Consider the following 25,878-nt stretch of genomic DNA (forward strand, 5'->3'; position numbering starts at 1 on the left):
CAATTTATGTAATGTTGAATGGATGATAATTAAACAAAAGATTATATGTCCCAGATAATGTTTTCAACTGAGAATATGTTAATATGGTTTGTTTTCTTTTATATAAATGCATATTTGCCTATGTCTTAAATGATAATTCAATAAAGGTGCTAACAATAATAAAAATGGCAGATAGCAACAGTAAGGGTATTAGAAGTTGGATGAAAAAAATAATAAAATACAAATAGGGTAAAGTATGGAGAGGCAAAATACAAAGAAAATAGTAACCTAAGGAGAATGGAAGATAGCTTAGTATTTGCTGAGAACAAAATCTAAGTATTGGAACGATCAGTATTGTAAATATTATAAATCTTTTATGTGTTAATGTATATTGTACTTTGCATATAGAGAATACATAGTCACGCACACACATATATAGATAAACATATGTTTTATGTTGGTTAGATGACAGGGAAATGTGAACTGCATATCTGGAACTGTTATGATGTGTGTTTTTCTTTATTGTTAAAAATGGCTTAAAGAAAAAATAAAAGAAAGATGCTCCTGAATAATATTACATAAATGGAATTCTCCATGAGATTGATATGTTGATCCAGGATTTAGGAGCTTATATAGACAATGAGTTATCCATAAATTAAATATTGCCAGTAATAGTAAAAATGTTCTACTTGCCCTATCTCACCAGTTTAGTATTCCTCTCCAGATGCAAATTCAACAGGGTCAGACTAACAACGAGACTGATAGCCCTATAGATCCAGGTCCACATGTCTGAAATAAGCCCTGCTGTTGCTACTTCCAGGTTAGCTTGAAATCTTGTACTATACTCAAACCAAATAAGTAAGTTCCATATAACTTTTAACTCCAAGCACAGGATACCAGTAACCCAGCACTGATCTTAATTCCCCTTTACTCTGCCATCATTTGTCTCATCATAAAATATTATGCTCCATTTGGGATACATAATTCTAAACAACTCTGTTAAATAGAAACATCCTGACATTTTAGATTTATAAGATCATAGTAGATTACTAGGCTAATGGACCTGGGGCCTTTACAAGCCTAGCCACGAGTTTATCCCAAAAAGAAACCTCAGTCAGCACTTGTCTCCCCTGTCAGTGAGGGACATAGGTAGAACCCCTGCGACAAATTTGTGGTTTCCCATCCACTCACCAAGGTTGCGCTTGAAGAGGGTCAGCAACGTACTTTGTTTGACGTGTATGGGTAGTCTGTTCTAGAGATGGGGCAACCACTGGGAGACAAACCTGTCTCTCCATCATGTTTTGTTAATGTCACATATTAGAAAACCCTAAGGTTTAAATAGCCACTCTTATATATGTGAATACACTCTAAACTTAGTCATGCATAGATTCCTGCAAGATGATCTTTGTGTTTGTTTCTTTCTGTGCTTTGTTAAACACTGTGCTCTGCAACCTCCTTTCTCTTGAAAGTAAAAGTCTCCATTTAATACCAATTAAAAAGACCCAGTTTTTACAACAAAGTGTCCACAAGTCTTGATTTTTGGAGAAATTCATCATTCAAAGCTTCCCTTGACTATGTCACAAGCTTCTTCTACATATTAAGCATTGTAAACCGCTAGCAACATTCAAACTTCAATTACATGAATGCAAGAGATTTTTTAAATTTATCCCTGGAGTCAGCAGCTATAAACATTCAGCTATGCCAATTTAAGTATTATTAAAAGCCAGTCCTCTGTATCCCATCTCTGTTTCTCTTTCCCTCTCTTTTCTCTGAGTGTTCCTCTTTCCCTTCTCTTTGTTTTTTTGTTATAGTGTGCTAAGCAGAAGTGAAGACTGTTCTGAAAACCTTTTATTTTAGCCACATTCTGGGCAACTATGCAAATAGAAATCAACAGTGAGAGTAACTGTATATGACAAAGAAGCAGATGAATTTTAAATAGTTAATATTTAAGACAAAATAAGAAAAGAAAAAAGGAACAATACTACAATTTGAAAAGTTGATTTGAAGTTTATAATACAAGGTTTGTAATAATGTTTATCTGCAATATTTACAAAGAGATTGAGTTGCACTGTGGTTTTGCAGCACATAGTAGAATTTTCTGGTAAAGTTTGTGGGTTGCTTAACCACTGTCATTGAAGCAGATGAGTTTGGCTTGCTTATAGGGATGTGATTTTATATGTTGGCAGAATTGTGGCACAGTGTCATTCAATCTTAACTCCTTTGATAGAATGTTCCAAGTGGAGGGACAAGATTAAAAATGAGGTTTTAGCTTAAGCTAATTGATAGGGATGTCTGTGTAATAAAAGCCTATGATAGCCCAAGAGTAAGTATTTTGTGATATAGGCTTGTAATTTCTGCATAACTGGTGAACAGTACAAGCTGAGAAGGAACATAAATACTAAAGTGTTAAAAAGAGATTACAGTGGTGGACTTAGTGTGCCCCCTACCCTTTTTTTCTTAATAATATGCTGTGCAACCTGGAGCAAAAAAAAAAGAAACTTTTTATCTGTTTCACTTGAAGTCAGACGATGTATTGCCAAAGCAGTACTCAGTTGAGATAGTATCTCACTTGGCAGTGCATTTTCCCATTTCAGCACATATACAGTAAACTCTCAGTTAATCAGCACCCATGGGGATTGGTAGATGCCGGATAACTGTAGTTTCTGGTTGCTTGACAGTTACTACTAAAAACAGGCCTGACTAATACTGTAGCCTATACCATTTGTTTGGTTTGACTTGTTTTCAGGTTGGGGAGACAGGAAATTTATTCCTATCTTCCTTTTTAAAACTCTAAAACTCTAAAAACGTAAGGTATGTTTCTGTGTGGGGAAAATAGAAAGTGCAACACATGAAAATTGTAGTGTATTTCTTCAATATTTTGTTGCTGGTTGCTTGAGAGTGCCGGTTGCTTGAGTTCTGGTTAATTGAAAATTTACTGTCGGCTTTTATTTATTTATTTATTTATTTATTGTATTTTGTGTCTCAAGTCCCAATGGGAAATGCAATTGGAGGGATCAGTCAGGTGACCTGAACATCCTAAGATTGTGAGTGGCTCCAGTAGTTGTGTCTCTTATTGTGACTGAGATGTTACTGGAGAAGGAGACCATTTCAGTAAGAGATGAGAGTTAAGAAGGAAAAAACTGTAAAAGATACTTAAAGGACACTGACAGGCTGACACACTTGTCTACACTCTTGTACATAGGTTCATACTAAGCTAACTGCCCTTGCAAGCCATTTTAAGCCTAGTCAATTATCCCGGGAGAGATTCAAACCCTGCACCTTGCGTTTGTAAGACAAACACCTTAACCATTAGGCCACCTTCCCAACCCTTATAGTATTTATTTAACCATGTGTTACTCCTGGCATCGAAAAATGCATTTATAACCATTAAAGTCCCGCCTTTTCTCTTTCCATACATTCAAATGTGATAGCATTATTTTCTTTACCATTTTCCCCTCACAGTTATTTGCATCAAGTGTAGTCGCAGCTATTCCCAGCTGAAGTCATCCAGGCATTGCTGTACTTTTTCCACAGCTGCTTGCCTGAGAATACTTCCCCTTATATATGCAGACATGCCTTTGTTCTACTTTCCAGCCCAAATAAATATGCACAAAGGCTTAGAAACTAGTTCTGGCCGTATTTAATATGTTTTTATAACAGAGTGGAGCATACACATGAGTGTACATTTTTTTAAATCTTGCTTAGAAATTTGATCCTGGGGAATTTCTTGTATTATTATTATTATTATTATTATTATTATTATTATTATTATTATTATTATTATTATTATATTATTATTATTATATTTTAAGCAGCTCTGCAAATACAATAGATCAGGGCACAGCATTCTGCAGATAATGGGAAGGCGTGTTAATTTAATTAGCAAGGTACCAGGCATCATCTTGCTAACCAATGAATAGTGCAAGTGTCTTTATTGAAATATTTTACATTTTGTCAAAGATATATTAACAGTAAACAACATGCACAGTGTAAAGGAACATTCACGTTGGCTTCTTTCATTCTAAGACTATGTTGTAGTTGGTGGCCAAAGATGTTCACACAAAACATGTAGGCAAAGGTTTTCTCCTTGAACAGACACAACAAGAAACATGCAGTATAGAAAGAATACATTATTCAGTTATTTTTCAGAATAGTGACTTAATAGGTTAAAGGTAAGGATTCTGTATGTAAAGTACAAAAATGTGTTTATTTTTGCCCAGTGTGACGTATTTGACATATGAGTGATTATTTACCAAGAACTGTTGTTAGTTCTTGGCTTAACTTGCTTCTGGATTACTTCAGTTCAGAATGTCAGATATTTCTGCTGCCAACTGTTGCTACTGCTGTTTTATCTAATACATGCTAAGTAAACTGCAGCTGTATTTTTCACTACTATTCTATGTCTAAAACTTTTCAAAGTCTTTCTTATTTCTTGAAGGTAATTTACAAGTCTAGCAAGTACATGCATTTCCTATAATATGTCATGTGAGTAAAATCAGAACTGCAGTTAAAAATTACTTAGGTGTACAACTGAAAACTATTTTAAGTCGATTTATGTTGTCAAGTATATTTTGGGCATTCATAATTGGTGTTTCTGCAATGTATATAGTTTATTCAGGTTTTATTCCATACATCCATCCATAACCCCTTTTTCCCATGTTTGTGCTTGGGGAGAGGGTGTCACATCAACTGTGATTATCATCTAGAGTCTGTGTTCACACTTTCAGGTGGCTAGCCCTGCAGACTGTTATTCTTCCTTTCCATACACACTCACTCACTCTATCTCTCACACCCACACACACACACACACACACACACACACACACACCACACACACACACACACACACACACACACACACACACACACACACACACACACGCACGCACGCACACACGCACACACACACACACACTCACACACACTCACACACACACACACACACACACACACACACACACACACACACACACACACACACACACACACACACACACCTACAGCAAATATAAAGCATCTAATCCACCTACTGCATATCTTTGCATGTGGGAGGGAGCCGGAGCATCCAGAAAAAAAATAAAAACTTGCAGACATTGGAAGGACATGCAGACTGTACACTAAAGACACACCATTTAAGACTTGAACAGAAGAACCTCTAGCTGTAAGGCAACAATAACTGCTCCTCCAGTGTGTCATCCTAATTTTAGTTTTGTTATGCATAACTCATTTGAGGATTTATTTCTGTTGTTTTCCATGCATTAATATTATTTTGAGTTAATTTTTTTCAAAACGTCTGTTAACTAGGCAAGTTGACCAGACACAAGTAGTTTTTTTAGGGGTGACCCAGAAGTCATGTCTAATTCTATCTACTTTACTCTATTGCTCACACATATTTACAAACCTCCGCAAAACCGACCTAAACAACCTATCATCCTGCTATAATAAAATTGCAAAATTTGCCAGCAATCATCCCCATAAATCTCATAACTGCTCTACTCTCCAACAACTGAATTGACTTGAGCTTCCCAACCTGTTAACACTGAACCATCTCACCTATGCACACAAAATCATTCACACCCCAACCTATGTCCCTCCCTGTCCTCCCTAGTTCAACCACAAGTCAATACTAGGCCCCTTAGATCTTCCAACAGATTGATGCTAACAATAACCCAGTCACACAACTACTATGGTGACTGCCCCTAGTCTAATACATTGCTAAGGCCTGAAATGCTCTCCTCCAACACATTCAAAACACTCCCAGCTACCCTGCCTTTAAAACTAAAACCAGAGAACATCTCAAATCCAGTTGGTTCTGCTTCAGCTGTTCCCCTGGAAAATCAAACCCTCCCAATCTACTTTTTCTCCATCCCCTCTCAAAAGAACTTTATCTTCCTGCTCTAGCCCATTTTAGATTTTGTAAATTTACGTATGCTACAGCTTATGACACCATGGATGCTTCTCTCAATCAAATTCACTCATTTATATTTCAGTATCTACAATGCTAGCCACATTCATAATTATTTAATCTCTGGTCAACTAGAATATACATGCATGAGTTTTGTATTAAGTGTATTATTATCTGTATTTAATTTTATGATTTTTATGACTTTGTGTTATCTTTACAATATCATTGTGTGTGGAGTTTTTCTCCCTAGGTCTCCGCTGAAAACAGGTTCCATGGCCCAGTCAGATGAATAAATAATTAAATGAAATAGCAGCAGCAAAAATACTATTTACTAAATTGTCAAAAACACAAATCACAAGTTCACATTGAAAAATGCAATGGAAAAATAAAAAAACATATATAGCTTCAGACCTTTCTAAACTATAAAAATGTTTGTGTGGAAGCATATTTGAAAAGTAAGTTTCAGTATCCTAGTTCAATCAGTATAACTATATCTAACAGATATGTTATTATTGGGTCTATATTATAACAGCGAACACTTAAATTAGCGAACGCTGTATAATCGACCCTAAAATATCGAAATGGCAAAATTCCAAACACATCACTGCTCAAAAAACCCCCCCACACAAAATAAAGTGGGGAGCGTCATCCTCCACACCCCCCCCACCTAAATATACCAACTCCAAGATCGCACCACAGTGGAGGAAATGGAAAAGTCCCGAAAACAGCCTAGTCATTTTTTTTCCTGGGGAAAAAAATCACTGTTCCTGTGTTTGGCATTTTGCCATGTCGATTAAAAAGGTTTGATTAAACAGCGTTCAGTATCTTAAGTGTTCACTAAATTAATAGGGCACCATTTTTGTCTGCCTATAATTTTGCATGCACTTGTAATGTATTTCCTTGTCCTATATTTAATCAGTTTTTAATTTGTATCCAAAAAATAAATATAAATAACCTACTAAAAGTAAGGGTAAAACAGATATTTACATTTTACCCTTGTAAATCACTGAAATTCCATACACTCGTGGAAAGAGGGCGCCTTGACAGCTTATTGAGTTTGCATGTTTAGGAGGCTACAGAACTAGTCTTTGCTGATGGAAACATCAGAATGATGCAAGTTTCTATCCCTACTTCATAACCTCTGAGGTCACACGACCTTAGGAAAAGTTAAGCAAATTTAATAAAATGCTTGGTTGTTGGAGAGTCACTTAAATGACTGGTAGTACTCTAGACATTAGGGCTTAGACAAAATTAAATTATATTCATTGTATAATACAGCACCGCTTGTTAGAATGTGTTGAAAATTGGTAGCTTTGAGCATTTTTTCCTCTAAGCAATGAAACAAAATGTATGAACCAATAATGATAACACTAACCATTTTAGAACATTTCAACCATAAAAGACCATTCAGACTTCTGTCATTACAAGCCACCAGTATCAGTCAATATGCATAATCTATGCAGAAGCAAAAGTCATCTGAATAATTGCACATTAAAGAGATCTGTTATTAAGAAAGTGGTTCCTACTGTCAAGCAACTTTACATTTCAGTGTTTCATCTACAAATTCAAAAATCTACAAATCTACAAATGTCTACTGCCCTTGAAAAATTAATTGCCTATGTTACGTTAAAAAAGTTGGTAAACTGGTAATATCCTGTAATAGGGATTGGTTGGCAAACTGACAACAAGTTTATAGTTACTAGTAAACTCATCCAAAAGTAGACACACTCAGGGTTGCAGCACCTCCATCACCCCTTAAAATACACTGCAATATCATCCAACCATTCGCATGGTGTCTGAATGGAGAGATAGGGGTCCAAATGGAGAGATGATAAGTCAGCAAGCAAGGGGTAATATTGCTGAAATTGAATTCATCCTCAAGTCTTGGTGAGTACCTTCATGAGGTGGACCCGGTTTTCACAAAATCTCACCAAGATGACACTGATATATAGACAGTATTTATATAGCATATATCAAGGACAGAAGTAGATTAAAAATTAAAAAAGACAGCTGGGTGCAGAAGACCCAGGATAAAAAAGTGCCCAATCCTGGTAAGCACAGTGGTGCCAGGACTAGAAAAGGTGATAGTGTAGAATTTCCAAAATAAGGAAACATTCCTATAATGGGGCCAGGCCAGGCCCAGGGTAGGATGGCCCCCTGTTGTGGAAGGAAGTAGTAGTCCACAAGAATCACAAAAACTGATAGGCCAAAGAAGAGCCATAATCACAATAAAGTGGACTATTGAGGATAAGAAAGAAATTATGTATTGTTATTATTATGCAAAAAGCCCAGAATTTCCAGACACAAGATATACAAAACAATTAAGAGAGAAATTAGAGGAAAGAAAAATACTTCCACAAGAAAAACTGTCAGAAGCTTCAAATAAACAAATTGTATTCCTTGATACAACGGATTTGTGAAAAACAGTATATAGATCAAGAAGCTTTGATCTGTTTGGAAAAAGAAACATCTGAGGAAGTACAAATATATAAACAACAAAACCTAGAGATTTTTGAAAAGTATAAAAAAGAAATATGGACATGGGAAAGAAAGCAAGATTTGATATGGTGCAATATTTATACAAAGGAAAAAAAGCCAAATTAATCAATATAAAGAAGGCAGCCCCAAAGATATTCAAAGAGAAATAAAGGCGAAGGCATCCAGATATGAAAAATTTCACAATAAAAAAAATTCCCAGAAAGAAAGATTGTAGAAAAGAAGATTAGGAAATTAGAAGTTAAAAAATAGAAGTTGAAGTTATGGAGTGCTTGCAAAGTGAAGGATTTGGTGTAGAAGGTCTAACACAGGTTACATCACAATATGATGGAGTGAGTCCCCAAAGTAAGGAGAAGCAGGAAGATGTTGAGACATCTAAAGAAGAAATATGGACATGAGAAAGAAAAAGAGATTTAATATGGTATAATAGTTATGTAAAGGAGAAAGCAAAACTAACTACTACAAAACGAGTAGCACCAAAGATATTTGAAGAGAATCCAAACATGGAAAACTTTACAATACAAAAATAAGAAGACAAAGAGAAAGAGTAGAAAAAGAGATTAGTAATGGAGAAGTTAAATAAATAGAAACTGAGGTTATGGAGTACCTGTGAAGGGAAGCATTCAGTGTAGAAAATCTAATTCAGAAAGCACCACAATAGGATAGAGCAATGGATATCCAAATTAAGGGGAAACTAGTGGAATAGGAAGCAATTGGTCAGGTGCCATATGAAGATATTTTGGAGCTTTCCACAGGAAACCAGTATAAACATTCACTAGAAGCTTGACAGCAAGGGAAGGAACAGGAATCTGTGGAAACTCTGATGCAGTCAATGCTGAGGAATGATAGGCAAGTGAGTTCCCATATGACAGAGCAATGGATGGCACAGGATGAAATTGAAGAGAATGTGCCACAGGAAGATGTTATAGAACTTTCTATAGAATGCCCACAGGAAATGGAAAACAAAAAATGTGCCATCAGTTTAGAAGAAAATGAGTTAAGAGAAGAGTTGCTTGATTTAATACACATAGACATATTAATATCGATGAAAGAAATAGACTGCAGAACGCCAATAAAACTCAAAACATCAGAAGTTTGATAAAACAAATGAACACAGTAATTAGGGCTGTCCATATAGATCCATGCAATATAACAGAAGTAAACAGGATATGTTACTGTGCAGCTAAATTAATAACTGATAAAGTTCTGCTACAAGAACATGGGGTTGTGAGGGGAAGGAAGGGGAGAAATCGAATATCATCATGGAAGTATCAAATAGAGACACTATAAAGTGATTAAGACAAGAAGTTTCACTGTTAGAGGAACATAGAAGAGGGAGCAGGTCAACAAAAATACTAAGAAAGATAGACGTGATAAAAGCAATGTGCAGTATTAAAACAGATCAGGGTCTATCATGCACTATCACAAATACAAACTAAAAATCTCAGCAAAAGTGGAAAAAACTTAGAAGATACGTAGAAAAATATAAAGGAAAAGTACAAAATAAGCAGTTTATTGATGACCCAAAAAAGTTTCATAGAGAATTGGGAAACAAGGTAAAAGGAATTGAAAGATCACCAAAAAAAGAAGAAATAGATACATTTTGAAGAAGTATCTGTGAAGATCCTGTGGAACATAACAAAGATGTTAAATGGAAAAAAGAAGTAAACGAAAGACTAAGAAGTTTAAGGGTACCTATGAAACAACCACACCAGGGCCTGTTAAAAGCTTGCTAAGTAGAAAAAGAGAAATATCCAACTGGAAAATGTAGCTGAGCCACCATTGAGACATTAAATGATAAAATTAAAAACAAAGACTTTATTTAAACAGTTATAGCTGCAATCAACACAGAAAGTTAAAATATAGATCATTTAAAACCAAATGATGAGAGCTTTTGGCTAATGCCTTCTTCAGATCACATTACGCTCTTAACTGTATGAACTTTTAAAGGAGGAAGAACCAATCAAACACCAATTAAGCAAGACATCACAGAGCTATCTTCTTACAGAACTTCTTTACCAAAAGTAAGGATTTTAAAGGAAATACTCCATTAGGTCTTGGCACCATTTCTGCTGATATATCTGCTATCCAATGACTTTCAGCTGCTTCAGTGTAATTGTTTAAATCATTTCTCCATTGTGTGAATGTCACAGCTTCTAATACTAAAAACTGAAAGTTGTGTTCTGCATGCAACATAATATGTTGGAACAAAGAATTGTCTTTATTTTTCAGCCTGATATCACTGAGATGATTAAAGATCCTAGTTTATAAGGGGCAAATAGTCTTGCCTACATAACAACTTGTACAGGCTTTGGAATTCCATTACTGTCTTTATATATACTCTTTAATATGAGATGCCTTACAAAATATCTGATGTCAAAAATAAACTCATGTAGCCTAGAACTTAGAGAATGAATGAATGAAAGTCCTTTATTAAGAAGTCTTAACTGAGATTTATTTCAAGAAAATTTAGATAAATTAACTGTTAAACTTCTAAACATACCACATTCTTTGTATTGCAGTCTGCATAAGTATGCAATCTATATTCTCTGATATTGACAGGATGGCAGAATAGATTAATATTTATATAAGGACAGGCTTTGCATTTACCACATCTAAATGTTCCACATTTACCATTATGTCCATTCTTCCTCTTACTTAATCCTTCTTTACATAATAACTGTATCAGGTTCTTCTTGTTCTTAAAACTAAATCTCGGCATGTCACCAATAATATCTCTAATATTGTCATCTGCCAGTAAACGTTTCCAATTAATCCTTAGTATTGTACACACTTCTTGAACCTCTTGACTATATGTAAGTGAGCATCTAAATTCTGCATGTTTCTTCTGATGTACCATGGAAGTTTCTTCTTGTGATATTTGCTATCTATAAAAATACGGTTTACCTCTCCTTTCTCTCACCCCTTTAGTTTCAGGTGCTACTTTAGTTACTAAGTCTAATTTATAGCCTCTAGAACATAAATTGTCTTTCACTTTTTCTGTCTCTTTTTCAAATGTTAACTCATTCGTACATAATCTAGAGGCACGAAGAAATTGCCCTTTTGCTGCCTGGGTCAATATATGTCTTGGATGCATGCTGCTTTGATGAAGAAGATGGTTCTTTCAACATGCTTTGTGAAATATCTCAGTATGTATGGTCCCATCATCTCTTCCGATTAGAGTGATATCCAAAAAAATCAATATTATCTCATGCACAGTGAAAGTCAGATTTCAAAAACGTTATAATGTGCTTAAGATAATCAATAAATCTCACTAAATGATCATCACCATTCCAAAGAAAAAATATATTGTCAACAAATCTCTTATAGAAAGAGATGTATATTGACCAATTATTCCCTTCATTAACAATATACTTCTCTTCCCAGTATGCCATAATTGCCATTTGCACAGGGGGTGCCCATTGCCACCCCCATTTCTGTAAATAATAGTCATCCTAAAACACCAGGACATTATTTTCTAAAATCAATTCCAATAACATGCAGATTTGAGATATCATTCTTTCCATAGACTTCCTTTAAGCTCAAGAATTCACAAATCGCTTCAATCCCATATTAATTCAGGATTACAGTGAATAAGCTTACTACATCAACAGTAACCACAGAGGGCAATTCCTTGCTATTAGAAGAATGTAAATAATCAGATGAGTTTTAAAAATGTTCCTTGTCTTCAAAATAATATTTACTTTCACTAAAGCTTTCTTTAATTTATGTTTAACCTTGATAGAAATAGGTTCGGTGATCCATCTATTTCCAGACACAATTGGACACACAGGAGGATCTTTTGTGTCTTTATGTATCTTCAGTAAACCTTTAATAGTAGAACTAATGAGATTATTAACAAGAAAATACTCATAGTGACTTTGATTATATTAGATAACATTAAATCATATAGATGTTCTCGTACCTTCTGTATGACCTTGTCCAATTCAGAAGACCGTAATCTCCTGTAAGTGTTAACATCACTACGTAAATGACACATCTTATTCTCATAGTAACATTTATCCATGAGCACTATGGCTTCCCCTTTATCTGGCTGGTGTTATAATTGTCAGTATTACTCATCAGTTCCTGTAACACTAACTTTTCATCCAAACTTATATTATAAAAATAACGACCATTGTGGTTATTCCTCAAGTTTGCCCCTTTGTTCTCATAGACTCTGATAGAAGTGTCAACTACTGAATTAAATGGCAGAGTATACAGGCTTGGTTTCTTGAATCTGTTTGCATAAATTCCATTACTGTTTTTATATATACTCTTTAATATGAGATTCCTTGCAAAATATCTGATGTCAAAAATAAACTCATGTAGCCTAGAACTTAGAGAAGGAATGGATGAAAGTCCTTTATTAAGAAGTCTTAACTGAGATTCATTTAAAGAAAATTTAGACAAATTAACTGTTAATACATTTTGTACATACTTCATCTCTTCACTTATGTTGATAATTTCTCTTTTCTTGTCCGTGTTCCTGGACTGGCACCTCCTGCGATGCGGTAAATGTTGTATGAGTATTGGAAGCTGTGAAAAAAAAACAATAAACGTTTATATCTTTTGGTCTTGTACTTGAAGAATTAATTGTTTCATCGTTTAACTTTCTTGGATCCTTCTTAATTGTTTCCATTGTCAATTCAATTAAATCCTGCCTTTCAGCTTCTGTTGTAATTAAGTCCTGCCTTTGAACTTCTGTTCTTATTAAATGTGGCTTCCTTATATCTTGCATTACTACTGCCAGAATTCCATTGGTCAAGTTCTGTTTAAACTTAGTAGTGCTTGCAGGTGATCGTTTTTGTTTAAAATTGTTTACTTCCTGTTTATTCTTGACTCCAGGTCTCGATATATCCATTGGCCACTCAAATACATTAGATTATTTAAAATCATGATAATCTCTAATCAATTTCTTTCTTTTAATTGCTCATAATTTCTCATCATAAGTAGAGAGTGAACATTGTAATTTTTCAAGTTTCAATAAGAATGTCTCCGATAATACTGCTTCCACTAATTCGAGTTGCTTATTTTCAATCAAGCGTGCCACTTCTTCTTCCAATGGCCGAAAGAATTCAATAAGCAATTTTATATATTCAAAGCCATTTACAAGATTAATTGTTTGCCATTTGGCTAAAAGTTCATAGGTTCATAGGTTCATACTAGGCTATCTGCCCTAGGGCATTTATAAGCCTAGCCAGAATGTGTTTGGCTTTCGCCACCCATTTTAAATGTATTTTGCTATGCCCTTTTTTGAGGTTAGTATACTGTGCCTCTGTCTAACAGTGACACAGAAGTGATACCCGGGGTAAACCTATGATCTCCCATCCACTCATCAAGATTCCACTTGAAGAGAGTCAATGAGGGACTCTGCCTAACCTGGACTGGGATTTTATTCCAGAGTGAAGGGAGCCTCTGGGTTATGAATCTGTCCCTCCAGCATGTCCTATTTATTTCAGTGCTGAGGTTCAAGTCCCTAGAGCGTAGCTCAATGGGATTTGGATTTTCTGAGGTGCAGCATGTCCATTAATTCCGGGTTGGACATGGCTTTATAAGTCAGGCACAGATCGCCTCTGAACAGGCAGTATGCCACTGAGTAGAGCTGGAGTTTCTTTAACCGGGCAGCATATGGCATCTGTTTGAGCCCTTTGATCCTCTTGGTGAGGTACTTTTGGGGTCTTTCCAGTTGCTGCAGGTGTCTGGTAAGGTACATCCCAAAAGGGGCATTGTACTCAATTATGGGCCTGATGAGGGATGAGTAAAGAGGCACGATGACCTCCCCTGATCTAGATGTGAATCCCTTCATGATTAGGTGGGCTATATAAAATGTTTTTCTAACCACTTTGGCCACGTGGTTGTCAAATGAGAGATTGCTATCAACTTAGGTCCCCAGGTCCCTAATTACGTCTTCTGTACTTAATGGATTACCACCTATGTGGTAATTTGTGGGCACTTTGTTTTTGCCAAAGGGGATGACTATACACTTTTTGGCATTTAGCTTGAGGCCATGGCTCTGGCACCAGTTGTCTGTTTCTATGAGGCCCTTTTGGAGGATGCTTGTGTCGGCTGCAGAGTTGATTATGGCACCCAGTTTGCAGTCATCTGCGAGCTTGGTCAGTTTCTCATATGAGGGCATACATCTTACACTAAGTCCTATGGGTATAATATTAAAGTGTAGGTAGGCTTTCAAATGGAAATGCTGCCACTGTAATCTCTTTAATTTAAAGGCTTTATTCTCTATTTCTCTAAATACATTATATAACTGCTCTGTTAAGGTAAATTATTGGCCTTCTATTACTGTAGCTCCCATTAAATCCAAATTTAATAACGGATTAACATTCACAGTATGGAGTTATTTAACTTTATTAAACTTACTTTTAAATGTACAAGAATGTACATAATCAATTTTTCTACGTAACAGTTCTGAACCATAATTCAATTCCACATCACCTCCTTCTGCCGTGTACTACCCTGATATCATTGATACAACAAGAAATCGATGAAACAACCACAAAAGGGCTTGTTAAAAGCTCATTAAGTAGAAAAAGAGAAAGATCCAACTGGTAAACATAGCTGAGCCACCACGGAGAAGTTAAATGATAAAATTAAAAACAAAGACTTTATTTAAACAGTTATAGCTGCAATCAATATAGAAAGTTGAAATATTGATCATTTAAAACCAAATGATGAGTGCTTCCTTCCCTGACTTTTGGGAAAAAAGCTCAATAATAACATAGCCCCATGATGTCACACTTAATTGATGTTTGATTGGCTCTGGCTCCCTTAAAAGTTCATACAGTTAAGAGTGTAATGTGATCTGAAGAAGGCATTAGCTGAAAGCGCTCATCATTTGGTTTTAAATTATATATATTTTAACTTTCTGTGTTGATCACAGCTATAACTGTTTAAATAAAGTCTTCATTTTTAATTTTATCATCTAACTTCTCAATGTGGCTCACCTATGTCTGCCAGTTGAAAGTTTAAAGTACAGGATATGAAATGGGATTAAGTAACAGCCAGAGAGACTGAAAGAAAGTTAAGAAAAGCCTCTAATTGGAACCCCCCAGGCCCAAATGCAGTACTCAACTTTTGGCTAAAAGTATTAACATCTTTGCACAAAGATTTAGCCATGAGTAAGAACTATTAATATGCTCACTCTGAACAGACACCAACCTGGCTAACAACAAGAAAAACAATGCTCCTGCTTAAGACTGAACCTGCAAGCTAGCCTAAAAATTATACTCCAATAACTTGTCTTACAACGACATATAAATTATACATGGGAATTGATGCCAACAGAGTTTATAGTCATTTAGAAGAAAACTCAATTATGGCAGTAGAACAAATGGGTAATAAAAGAAAGTCATATGGAATAAAGGATCATTTGTTATTAAATAAAGTCATAGTGGAGAACTGTAAAAAGGGGAAGAATCTAAATATGGCATGGTTTGACTAGAAAAAAGCATTTGATAGTATCCCACATTCATGGATAAAAGAGTGCTTAAAAATGTAGAAGATATATCCAACACTGATCGACTACATTACAGTGACCATGAAACAGTGACAGACCGCTTTTGATTTAAGCCATGATAAAGGATAAATTATTATCCCAGGGATAAAAATTCAAAGGAGGATATTCCAGGGTGACTCTCTGTCATTGATGCTATTCTGCCTTGCCTTTAACATATTAAGCTGTCTACTTAACAGCTTATGCCATGGCTATAATTTGGTTCCTAGAAAACAACAAAGTGTAAAGATTTCTCATCTTCTCTTTGTTGATGATTTAAAACTGTATAGCTCATCAGATGAGGAGCTGAAAGCACATCTGCAAGTTGTCGAGACTTTTTCAGATGATGTAAGAATGTAATTTGGTCTTGATAAATGTGCAAAAGCAACCTTTAAGGCAGGAAAACTGCAGCACCAGGAAAACATCAGTCTGGGAAAATAATGTGATATAAAACAACTTGAGCAAGAGGGAGTGCATAAATATTTGGGAACTGATGAAAGATCAATAATAAAACATGAACAAATGTGAATAAACCTTAGTAAGGACTTGTTTAGAAGAGTAAAATTAATCCTGAAAACAGTATAGACATTTGGGAACAAAATCCAAGCTATAAACCAATTTGTTGTTCCTGTCCTAACTTTCAGTTTTGGAGTGATTGACTGGCCCCAAAATGTGCTGGATAGATTAGATAGGAAAATAAGAAGGATGCTTCATGCTCACCAAATGATTTATAAAAATCAGTGCACAACAAGATTATATATTCCCCATTCCAAAGGAGGGATGGGCCTCCTTGAAATTGATTAAATGTATAAATCTACAATCATGGGACTCCACACAAGTCTGCTGACCTCACAGGACCCAAACGTAGTGAAAGTTTTGAAACATGAGGAGAATAAATCTGAGATGACTTCTCTACTTAACCTATCAGAAGCATATTGATGTCAAGCAGGACAGAAAATCAAACCAGAAGAAGAGAAAAGCAGGCAGTGACTGAATGTGCCAAAAAACAAAAGAAAGAATATAAAGTGAAGGACCAGATGAGAAGCAAGAAATGTGGAAAATGCATAAATGTAGTTGCAAGTATAGAAAACTTCTGGAAGAACCTAATGTTGATTAAGAATGAATGCAGGAATGGTTAATGAGAGGCGAATTCAAACCAAGAGCTGAAAGGTTAATACTGGTGACCCAAGACAGTGGGCTGCATACACGCTGGTTTACAGAGTCCATTGAACATGTGGGAGAATCTGACAATGTAGGTTTTGTAAAACCAAATTGAAAACAGTCACACACCTCATTGCTGGTTGTGGCATATTAATGGCAGAAGGACTGTATGCTGAAAGGCACAATAATGTGGGAAGATTGTTGCACTGGGGATTGTGCAAACATTATGGTACTGAAGTGGCTGAAAAACACTGGAAACATGAGGCAAAGAGCATCATAGAAAATGATGAAGTTTATATCACATGGGATCATCCATTGCCAACAGTTCAAAAGATGGATGCTAGAAAACCAGATATAGTGGTCCAAAAAAAGAAGACAAAAGTAACATTGATCATTGAAATTGTCACACACAGTGACTACAGTGCCTTGAGTACAGAGAGACACAAAGACATAAAATATCAAGATTTGCAGGCAGAAACAAAAACAATGTGGAAGGAAGATACCCAGACAGTCCCAATAGTAGTAGGAGCGATGGGTCTTATAATAAATAATCTACAATTGTATTTAGATGTGTTACCAATACATGTAACTCCATACAAATTGCAGAAAATGTCATTACTGGGCACCATGCAGGTGCTGCGAAGAACACTTCTGACTGACATCAAAGATTGAAACAAAACTAATTTCATGAACTTTTATTGTACTTTGACTTAGGAATGGGGTCCATTCCTGTCATGATATTAGAAACCCAAAAGATTTGGAGAAACTAAAAAAAAAAAATTGAGAGCAAAACCCACAGCCTTCTGCACCAAAGGGAAGCATGCTACCTGATGGGCTTCTAACACTGCTTTCAAATTCTACAGCACAAACACTGACTGAAATTTGCTAAGCAAAGCAGTTGTACATTGAAAACAGACTTAGCATGACCATCAGTAAACTTATCTTCCCTTGAAACTAAAAATTCCTTGAAAATGCATTGAAACATAGAGTTCCTTGAAAATGCACTGAAACTGGGAAATGTACTAAAACTCACATTGCCTTGAAAATGCATTGAAACTCCTAATTCCTTGAAAATGCACTGAGGTTGGTAAGTGCACTAAAACTCACATTCCCTTAAAAATGCGCTAAAACTCATAAATTCTTGAGCAGTCTGATAGTTGGTGTAGGGATCTAGGTTCTTGTCTCCACTAAAACTCATAAATCCCTGAGCAGTCTGGTAGTTGGTGAAGGGAATCAGGCTGTTGTCTCCACTGAAACTCATAAATCTGTGAGCAGTCTGGTAGTTGGTTTTGAGGATTCAGGCTCTTGTCTCCACTGAAAAATCCCTGAGCAATCTAGTTGTCACTGTAGATGATTCAGACTCTTGTTTCCACAGAAATGCATAAATCCTTGATCAGTCTGTTAGCTGGTATTGAGGATTCAGGCTATTGTTTCCACTGAAATGGATAAATCCTTGATCAGTCGGGCAGTTGGTGTAGAGGATCCAGGCTCTCATCTCCTGTAACCAAGGTACAGGATTTGAGCTTGAGTAAATTAATTGACTAACCTACCATCTTTAAATAGTGCATTTTACACACACACACACACACACACACACACACACACACACACACACACACACACACACACATATGCTTTTTGCTTACTGCAATTTAAATTCTGTGTGTGTTTCTCTCATGTGGAACACGTTTACATTACCTCCACATTGGTGCATGTGCTGTATTAAAAACATACTCACAAATGCAGAGTGAGGGTGTGCGTGCCTTCTTAAAGGAGAAGATACCAAAGTCATTTGCTACTGACACTGCTTTTTCATGTTTTCATGATGGCCCAGTCTGGATATTTTCATCACTCCCAAATAATTTTATTAAGCTTTTTCTTAGTTCCACTCCTCAAGCTAAAACTTTATACCAGACGGCTGAAATATAAAAGTTTGATTTAATAAACTCCAAGTAAAATAAGCGCTTTCGGTGGAAAAATATGCCGCCTTCTTCAGACAAAACAGCAGAATAACAAAAGAGCAAGTTTTTATAAAATATACAGACTGGTTGCCCAATGAATGTCAAATGCATTATTCAATTGAATATTGTCATGGAGACCTTAAAGAGACTTTTTAAGCCACAAGGAAAACTTCAATCCTGTTGTCAAATACTATCTGACTAGTATCTGAAGTACACGCAAAACTTTTAGATCTGCGTTTATACCAGGTCTCATTAGTATTTGACAACAGGATTGAAGTTTTCCTTGTGGCTTAAAAAGTCTCTTTAAGGTCTCCATGACAATATTCAATTGAATAATGCATTTGACATTCATTGGGCAACCAGTCTGTATATTTTATAAAAACTTGCTCTTTTGTTATTCTGCTGTTTTGTCTGAAGAAGGCGGCATATTTTTCCGCCGAAAGCGCTTATTTTACTTGGAGTTTATTAAATCAAACTTTTATATTTCAGCCGTCTCTTATTGCGTTCCAGTCCGCTTTGTGCTTTTAATTAAGTTTATTTGTCTTGTTTGTTTAAAACTTTATACCACATTTGCTATGAGATGAATTACTTTGTATCCATCTGCAATGAACTTCACCTGCCACCTCTCTGTCATCCCTGATCAGTCTTTCATATCCTTCTTAAGGCTCTCCTCCCATCCTTCACTTCCTTGCTTAATACTACATCATCAGGAAAGAGGCTGATCCTGTTCACGATCCCTTTGTATGGGTCAGAAATGAATATAATAATGAGTACTGGTCCCTTTACTGACTCCCGTGGTACATGAGTAATCACTTCTTTACTCCTGATGTTGCCTGTCTCAGCACAACTCTCTGCATCCTACCACTTAACTATGCAATGATCTATTTCCTTTCGCTTGATCCTTTAACAAACCCATCCAATTTTCCTAACAACCTCCTGTACTTCAACGTGCCAAAGGCATGCTGAAGTTCAGGCAACACATTTCTACTGGTGCTCCTCTATTCTGTTTTCATGCAACTCAATCAAAAAAAAATGAATTTGGTCTGTCTGGTACCTTATGGACATGAACTTGTGTTAGTTATCATCCTGTAAACTGTTGTCCCATGGGAAAATAACCAGACTTTTCCTGGGTATTCCCAAACACTGCTTTTTCCTGTACATTTCCTTCTCCCCTGTTGCAAGGGTGCTGCAGTCACTGTCTTTCAGTCCACAACCATTTCTGCAGTTGCTGTTGATCTGCTAAAAACATGTCAGCCCATTGGCCAGATTATTACGGACATTTGATTTGAAAGCATCAATCTGTTTGCTGAACTTTATCTTCCCTTAGGGTAGCTTGTTACCTTTCAGCCTCTTCCATCTGTGTCCTAGTGTCTACATAATGTTCACCCCACTCTGCCCTAACTCTCTGCTCCCATGATGCAGTTCTCTTGCTTTCCTTTTAAACATTAAATGTTTCTTCATAATGTCTCAGCAGTGCCAGTATCTTTTCCTTTAAAAAGACAAACACACGCTCACACTCTGCATCCATGAGTGTAATTCTGCTTCCCCAGTATTCTGAAATCTTCTTGTCATGTTTTAATAGCCTGGTTAAATATGCCACTTTCTTTTTTTATGTCAGTTCTATACCTAAATAAGCTTATTTTTACCTCTTTATCTCTTCTGCCAGCTATCTCTCAGCTTTTGGATTTGCTATTCCACCTCCTTTGCTGCCCTTCTGTTTGCTTCCATGTACTGTACCTCCAGTCTCCCACTCCATCCCCTCTACATTTTGAATGCCTGCTTTTTGCCTTAATTGTTACCTTCAACTTTCTCTATAATCACAATATCCTTCCATTTTTAATGTTTGCTATTTCCTATAGCCTAGAGTACTACACCCTTGACCAATTCCCATAGCTTGTTTCTCTCTTCAGTTTGTCCCCAGTCCCACAGCTCATCTTTGACCTTTCAATCACAGTTCAATCTTCCAGACTCCTACTTCAAACATTTTTCTCTCTTCCAATCTCTCTGTTGACACAGCTTGAGGCTGATATACTTTTGCCAGTTCATCAGCATTCACTGCCTTCCTCTGCATAGGCTCGGAGCCTGCCCTTTCTCTTGTCCTTTTCTTGGAATGCTTTTCCTCCTGCATGCTGCTCTCACATTTGATGCCTACCTTTATTTAGATTACTTTGTTCATCCCTTCCTTATCTGTAATTTCTGAACAACCTGTATCAACACATGCTTATGTCCCATGACCCCTTCCCACTGTCCTGTGCTTCTACAAAACCAGCAGTGACCACCCTCCCTTCCTATATTATTGCCTGCAGTTGCCCATTATCTTATCTGATCTTATCCCACAGCATGGTACTTCTACACAGCCATGTTCTGACCCACTAATGTGTGTTCATCTGCTGGCTTCTGTTTCCATATCTCCCTTTTGCTTTTTTGCTTGAATACCTACTTCCTTTTCTAGTATCTGTAACATGTCCCCCCCATCCACATTCCATTTTAGTTTAAAGAAACAGTCACTGTGATATAGATTTTCAAGCCAGTACTGAACACTGCTGTCCTTTCTGGGCTGTTATGGAGCCTGCTACTTGGAAAGTGCTGGACTCACCAATCCTCCTTTCAGTCCTGTACCCTTCCCCTTTGCTTACTCCTACAGAAATCTTTACTACAATCTTTATACTTGCTAATCTCTAATCCTTTCCTTCATCAGTGTGCTAGCTGCTGATAGACATAACATTTTTTAAGAAAACTATCTCTAGCCTCCTATCCTGCCATCTCTCCACTAACTCCCTGGGCTTGCTTGATACTACCTTATGCGTCTCCTCTGACAATTCATTAGTGGTTACATGGCTCATAACATGCATCCACATCCACTTAGTGACTTCCTTTGTTACCTCTTTCCACTTATTCCTAAACTTCAGCCCTGAGACAGATTTCACCATAGACCCATCTCCCCTGCCTTTCTTGCCAAAACTTATGATCTCATTGGTGAGTGAGTCCTTGTGAGTATAACATTCTTTTGTTTCCTCACACTGGCTCTCAGCTCCTTTACTTGCTGTACTATGTCCCCATCCTCTTGTCTCCAGCTTTCTGCCTCCATTTCACTTCCCAGCCATCTTCACTGTCTGTACTGACTGCTTTCCTTGTTGTGATACATTTGATCCCTTTTCCATTCCTGCTGACCTCCTCCTTCAAATGTTAATCTGCCTCCTTCACCCTCCCACCATCACCTCTAACTGAGTGCCATTCTGTGCTGTCTTAACTCTTGATATCTTTGTTTGTGGGTTCCTGTATGGAAATCTGTGGCTGTGTCTTGCTAAAATGACTTGTCACTGCTGTTTCTACTTGTCCCTCCACCACAGAGGTCTTCTCTTTATACTTTATTTATTGTCTATGTCTCCCAGTTTTTTCTTTCACATTACTCTGTGCAACACTCTTTTGTCTACTCTCTCTGTGAACCAGTACACATCATATATTGTTCTCTAACTTCATTCTCTGCCTTTCCCCACCCATCCTGTATTTTGGCTGTTTGTTACCTCCTCTACCATCCAAATGTACCCTTTCATTTTTTCTCTCATCCCTGCAGTTGACCATCACCTGCCATCAGTTCCTATCTTTGTTCTCTGAATTTACTGACTCCATCTTAGTATCCCCCTGGGCTCAACCTGACCCACATTTAGGGACAGCAAAGAGAGAGAATGACACTGGTGTAGCACCATATTGCTGCTGGACTGTGCCCCCCCCCCACCTCAGCAGTTCTGTGAACACTGCATCATTGCTGCTTCAGTAGGTGCATGCTTGCTCCTGCTCATGCCCAACCTCCAATACTCAGTTGCAATACCCCAGGATACCCCCCAAGGGCCCCTTCATGTACCTATGTTGTTAGCTGAACACTGGTCATCAGAGTCACAGTAAGACTTTTATTCCTCTGTGCCATGGGGCTGCTCCATTGTAAACTTTCTTGTCTTACATGCTAGTTAACTACATTCAGTATCTCACTTATTCTACCCAGAAGTGCCACCTCCTATGCTTCTCTAAAAGCCCTGGAACCAAACTGGTGCCCTGCATTTTGAGTAACATTTTGTGTCATCATCCATTTCTCTGATTTTTCCTTGTACAACCTGTGTAAATGTGTGTGTGTGTGTGTGTATTTAATATTTTTATTACATTATTGCATTATATATATATATATATATATATATATATATATATATAAAAGGGAGAAGAAGAGAGAGGAAGAGACAGAATATAGATTGATAGACAGACAGACAGACAGAGATGTGTCTCTATCTATCTATCTATCTATCTATCTATTTATCCATATATATATATATATATATATATATATATATATATATATATATATATATATATATATATATATATATATATATATATTATAAATGGATAGAAGACATTTTTCTTCTAAATACTTGGATGTTAAACTTGGTTCAGACAACTGATAAGTTAATTTGTGTTTAAGAGTATAAGACCAGGAATTATCCATTCATTTACCTTACTCATGGACAGGGATATTGTAGCACGAGCAACTGATGTTTTAGCCAAAAGCATTTTGTTTGCATTTAATTCTGTTCAGACATAGACACACACTCAGAAATTAAGTTTTTTTTACTTCCTTAAGCCTCTTAACAGATGTTTAGAATGAACTAATAAAAATGATACTGACTTTATTGATAACAATAAATCAGATAAATCAATAAAACCATCAGACATGAAGCACTGCACAATGACCTGTTCAGCAAGGGAACAGGATCCAAACTGTAAGTGAACAGTTGCAAACAGTTGAAGTAAACAAAATAAAAACACAAAGTTCTTTTGAACCTAATAGCCAAACTCACTACTTTCTAAACTTCTGTCAGAGCAAGTAATCAAGTTATTTCACTAGTTATTTTAATAAATACTACATTTGCGTAAAAAATATATAGGAACAGTGGGGAAGATAAAAGTGTGATGTTTGCTGTGGACTGGGGCTTGATACTGCAAACAAATAAAAGAAGTACCTAGACATTATTAGCATTTAAGAAAATACCTAAAATTATCTTATGGATTAACATAAGTAATCAATAAATGAACACACATGTATTTTTAATCTACTGGAGCTTTGCTTATTACTCAAAACCATGAAGATACAAATTTAGTTTTCAAGCATTTACTATAAAGTGACACCTTAGAAACCATGGTGCTTTGCTCATTTTGTGGCAGATGAGAGGTAGGGCTTATACAATCAATTTGTCTAAACAGCTGAATGCATCCTAGGCACTATGACAACAAAGGTGTGAAACAAGTGAAAAAAGCTTACCTTACTCATCTTTCCATGTATGCACCAAAACTAAAGAAAGAAAAACTGTCGGCAACCACCATGCAGAGATTTCAGAAGGTAATTATAAGCACAAGAGACAACACACACTCAGAAGAGGCCTGTGAAAAAGCAGAAACTGATATACTAAGCTTTTAAGTTCAGCCCATATCACGTCATTTCTTCCTTTTTACAAACTGTTAAGATCCTCTGACTTGATGTCACATGTATAATTTCTTTTTATCTTGACAGATAATTTATTCTTTGATTTGAAGTAGTTCCAAGTTATCTGGTACTTACAGCTAACATGAGATAGATGTTGAGAGGCATGCAGAGATAAGAAATGCAAACAACAGGGCAAATAAATATACAGGTTTATTGCTGTATCATCCAAATGCCTTTTTATCAGACACTGAAATGTGATTGTTTTATAAGGAACTTGGCACAATTAACAAACTGTACTATATGGAATCAACCACTAACAGGCACTTTTGTTAATCTGGTTGCTAGAGAAGTATAAGAGGAAACAGAAGACAGCTATATATCATGTTTTGCTTACAAATATAAACAAGGAAGTTATTCTGTGGTGTGAAAACTGACATCTCAAAGATGATCTACCTCTATTATGAAGTTGTCAGTTCTTAGTGCTTTAAAGTCTCTAGCACTTTTCTTCACAATATAAATCAAGGTATTTTTTAACTAACATATATTTTATAATGAACTGTCCCTAATACACAACTTGTCACAGAAAAATATATACAGGAACATAGTTTAAAACAAAACAAAAAAATAGCTGCATCAATTTTTTAAAGAACTTAGCAGTTCTAGTAACACAATCCGCGGTGGTGCAGCGGTAGCGTTGTTGCCTCACAGCAAGAGGTTCTCCCGTTCGATTCTCGGCTGGAGTGCGGGGAGTGCCTTCTGTGTGAAGTCTGCATGTCCTCCCCGCAGTTGGCTGGGCATTCGAAAGACATACGTAAATGGGCATGCCTTTGTTGAAGGTTGAATGTTGAGCTGGCACCTCGGCATTTGTCAAAATCTACTGCCAATCATTAGCAGACCAGAGTTCTGCTGTGGCGACCCCTAACCGGATAAAGGCGAAAGACAAATAATAACAACCAGTTCTAGTAACCATTAAATTTAAGTTTTAATAAACTGCTGAGGATGGCACAGCATTTGAAGTCTAGAAGACAGCAGATGAAAATTCATTTTACAAATATGATAATAAAACAAAGTATGCAAACTTTTAATGGTTAATCTGACTTTCTGGAACAAAGCATGTAGCAGGCTTTAAAGTAGTATGGAACCACACTATTAAATTCATAATGAATGACTCTAATTACCTGGTTTGACTAAATAACTTGGTATATTATACTTTTATTATTATTAGAACTTAAGGCTTTTACATGGCTTATGATTCATTATTATGAAAAATGTTGTTAGATAATTTTTGCACAGGACAGAAGATGATAGCTAGGTGACAGTACTCCGAATCAGGATACAAACAGTAACAGCAAATAAAATTGCCTCTGAAAACATAAGAACAGCCATAAGGTGTACA

The 25,878-nt window shown here is 36.3% G+C and overlaps 1 protein-coding gene across 1 annotated transcript in view; it reads right to left on the reverse strand.

The window, feature by feature from the left end:
- Positions 1 to 24,432, reverse strand: part of LOC122802765 (toll-like receptor 8) — a 244,320-nt gene extending 219,888 nt beyond the window's left edge. Inside the window, exon 1 of the mRNA XM_044072541.1 lies at positions 24,321 to 24,432. Coding sequence (XP_043928476.1) covers positions 24,321 to 24,329 — 9 coding nt within the window. The 5' untranslated portion in view covers positions 24,330 to 24,432. The remainder of the gene's footprint in view (positions 1 to 24,320) is intronic.
- Between the last annotated feature and the right edge of the window lie 1,446 nt (positions 24,433 to 25,878).

The sequence above is a fragment of the Protopterus annectens genome, chromosome 5.part0 (assembly GCF_019279795.1).
Source record: "Protopterus annectens isolate FY-2018-M chromosome 5.part0, PAN1.0, whole genome shotgun sequence".
Taxonomy (NCBI): Eukaryota; Metazoa; Chordata; order Ceratodontiformes; family Protopteridae; genus Protopterus; species Protopterus annectens.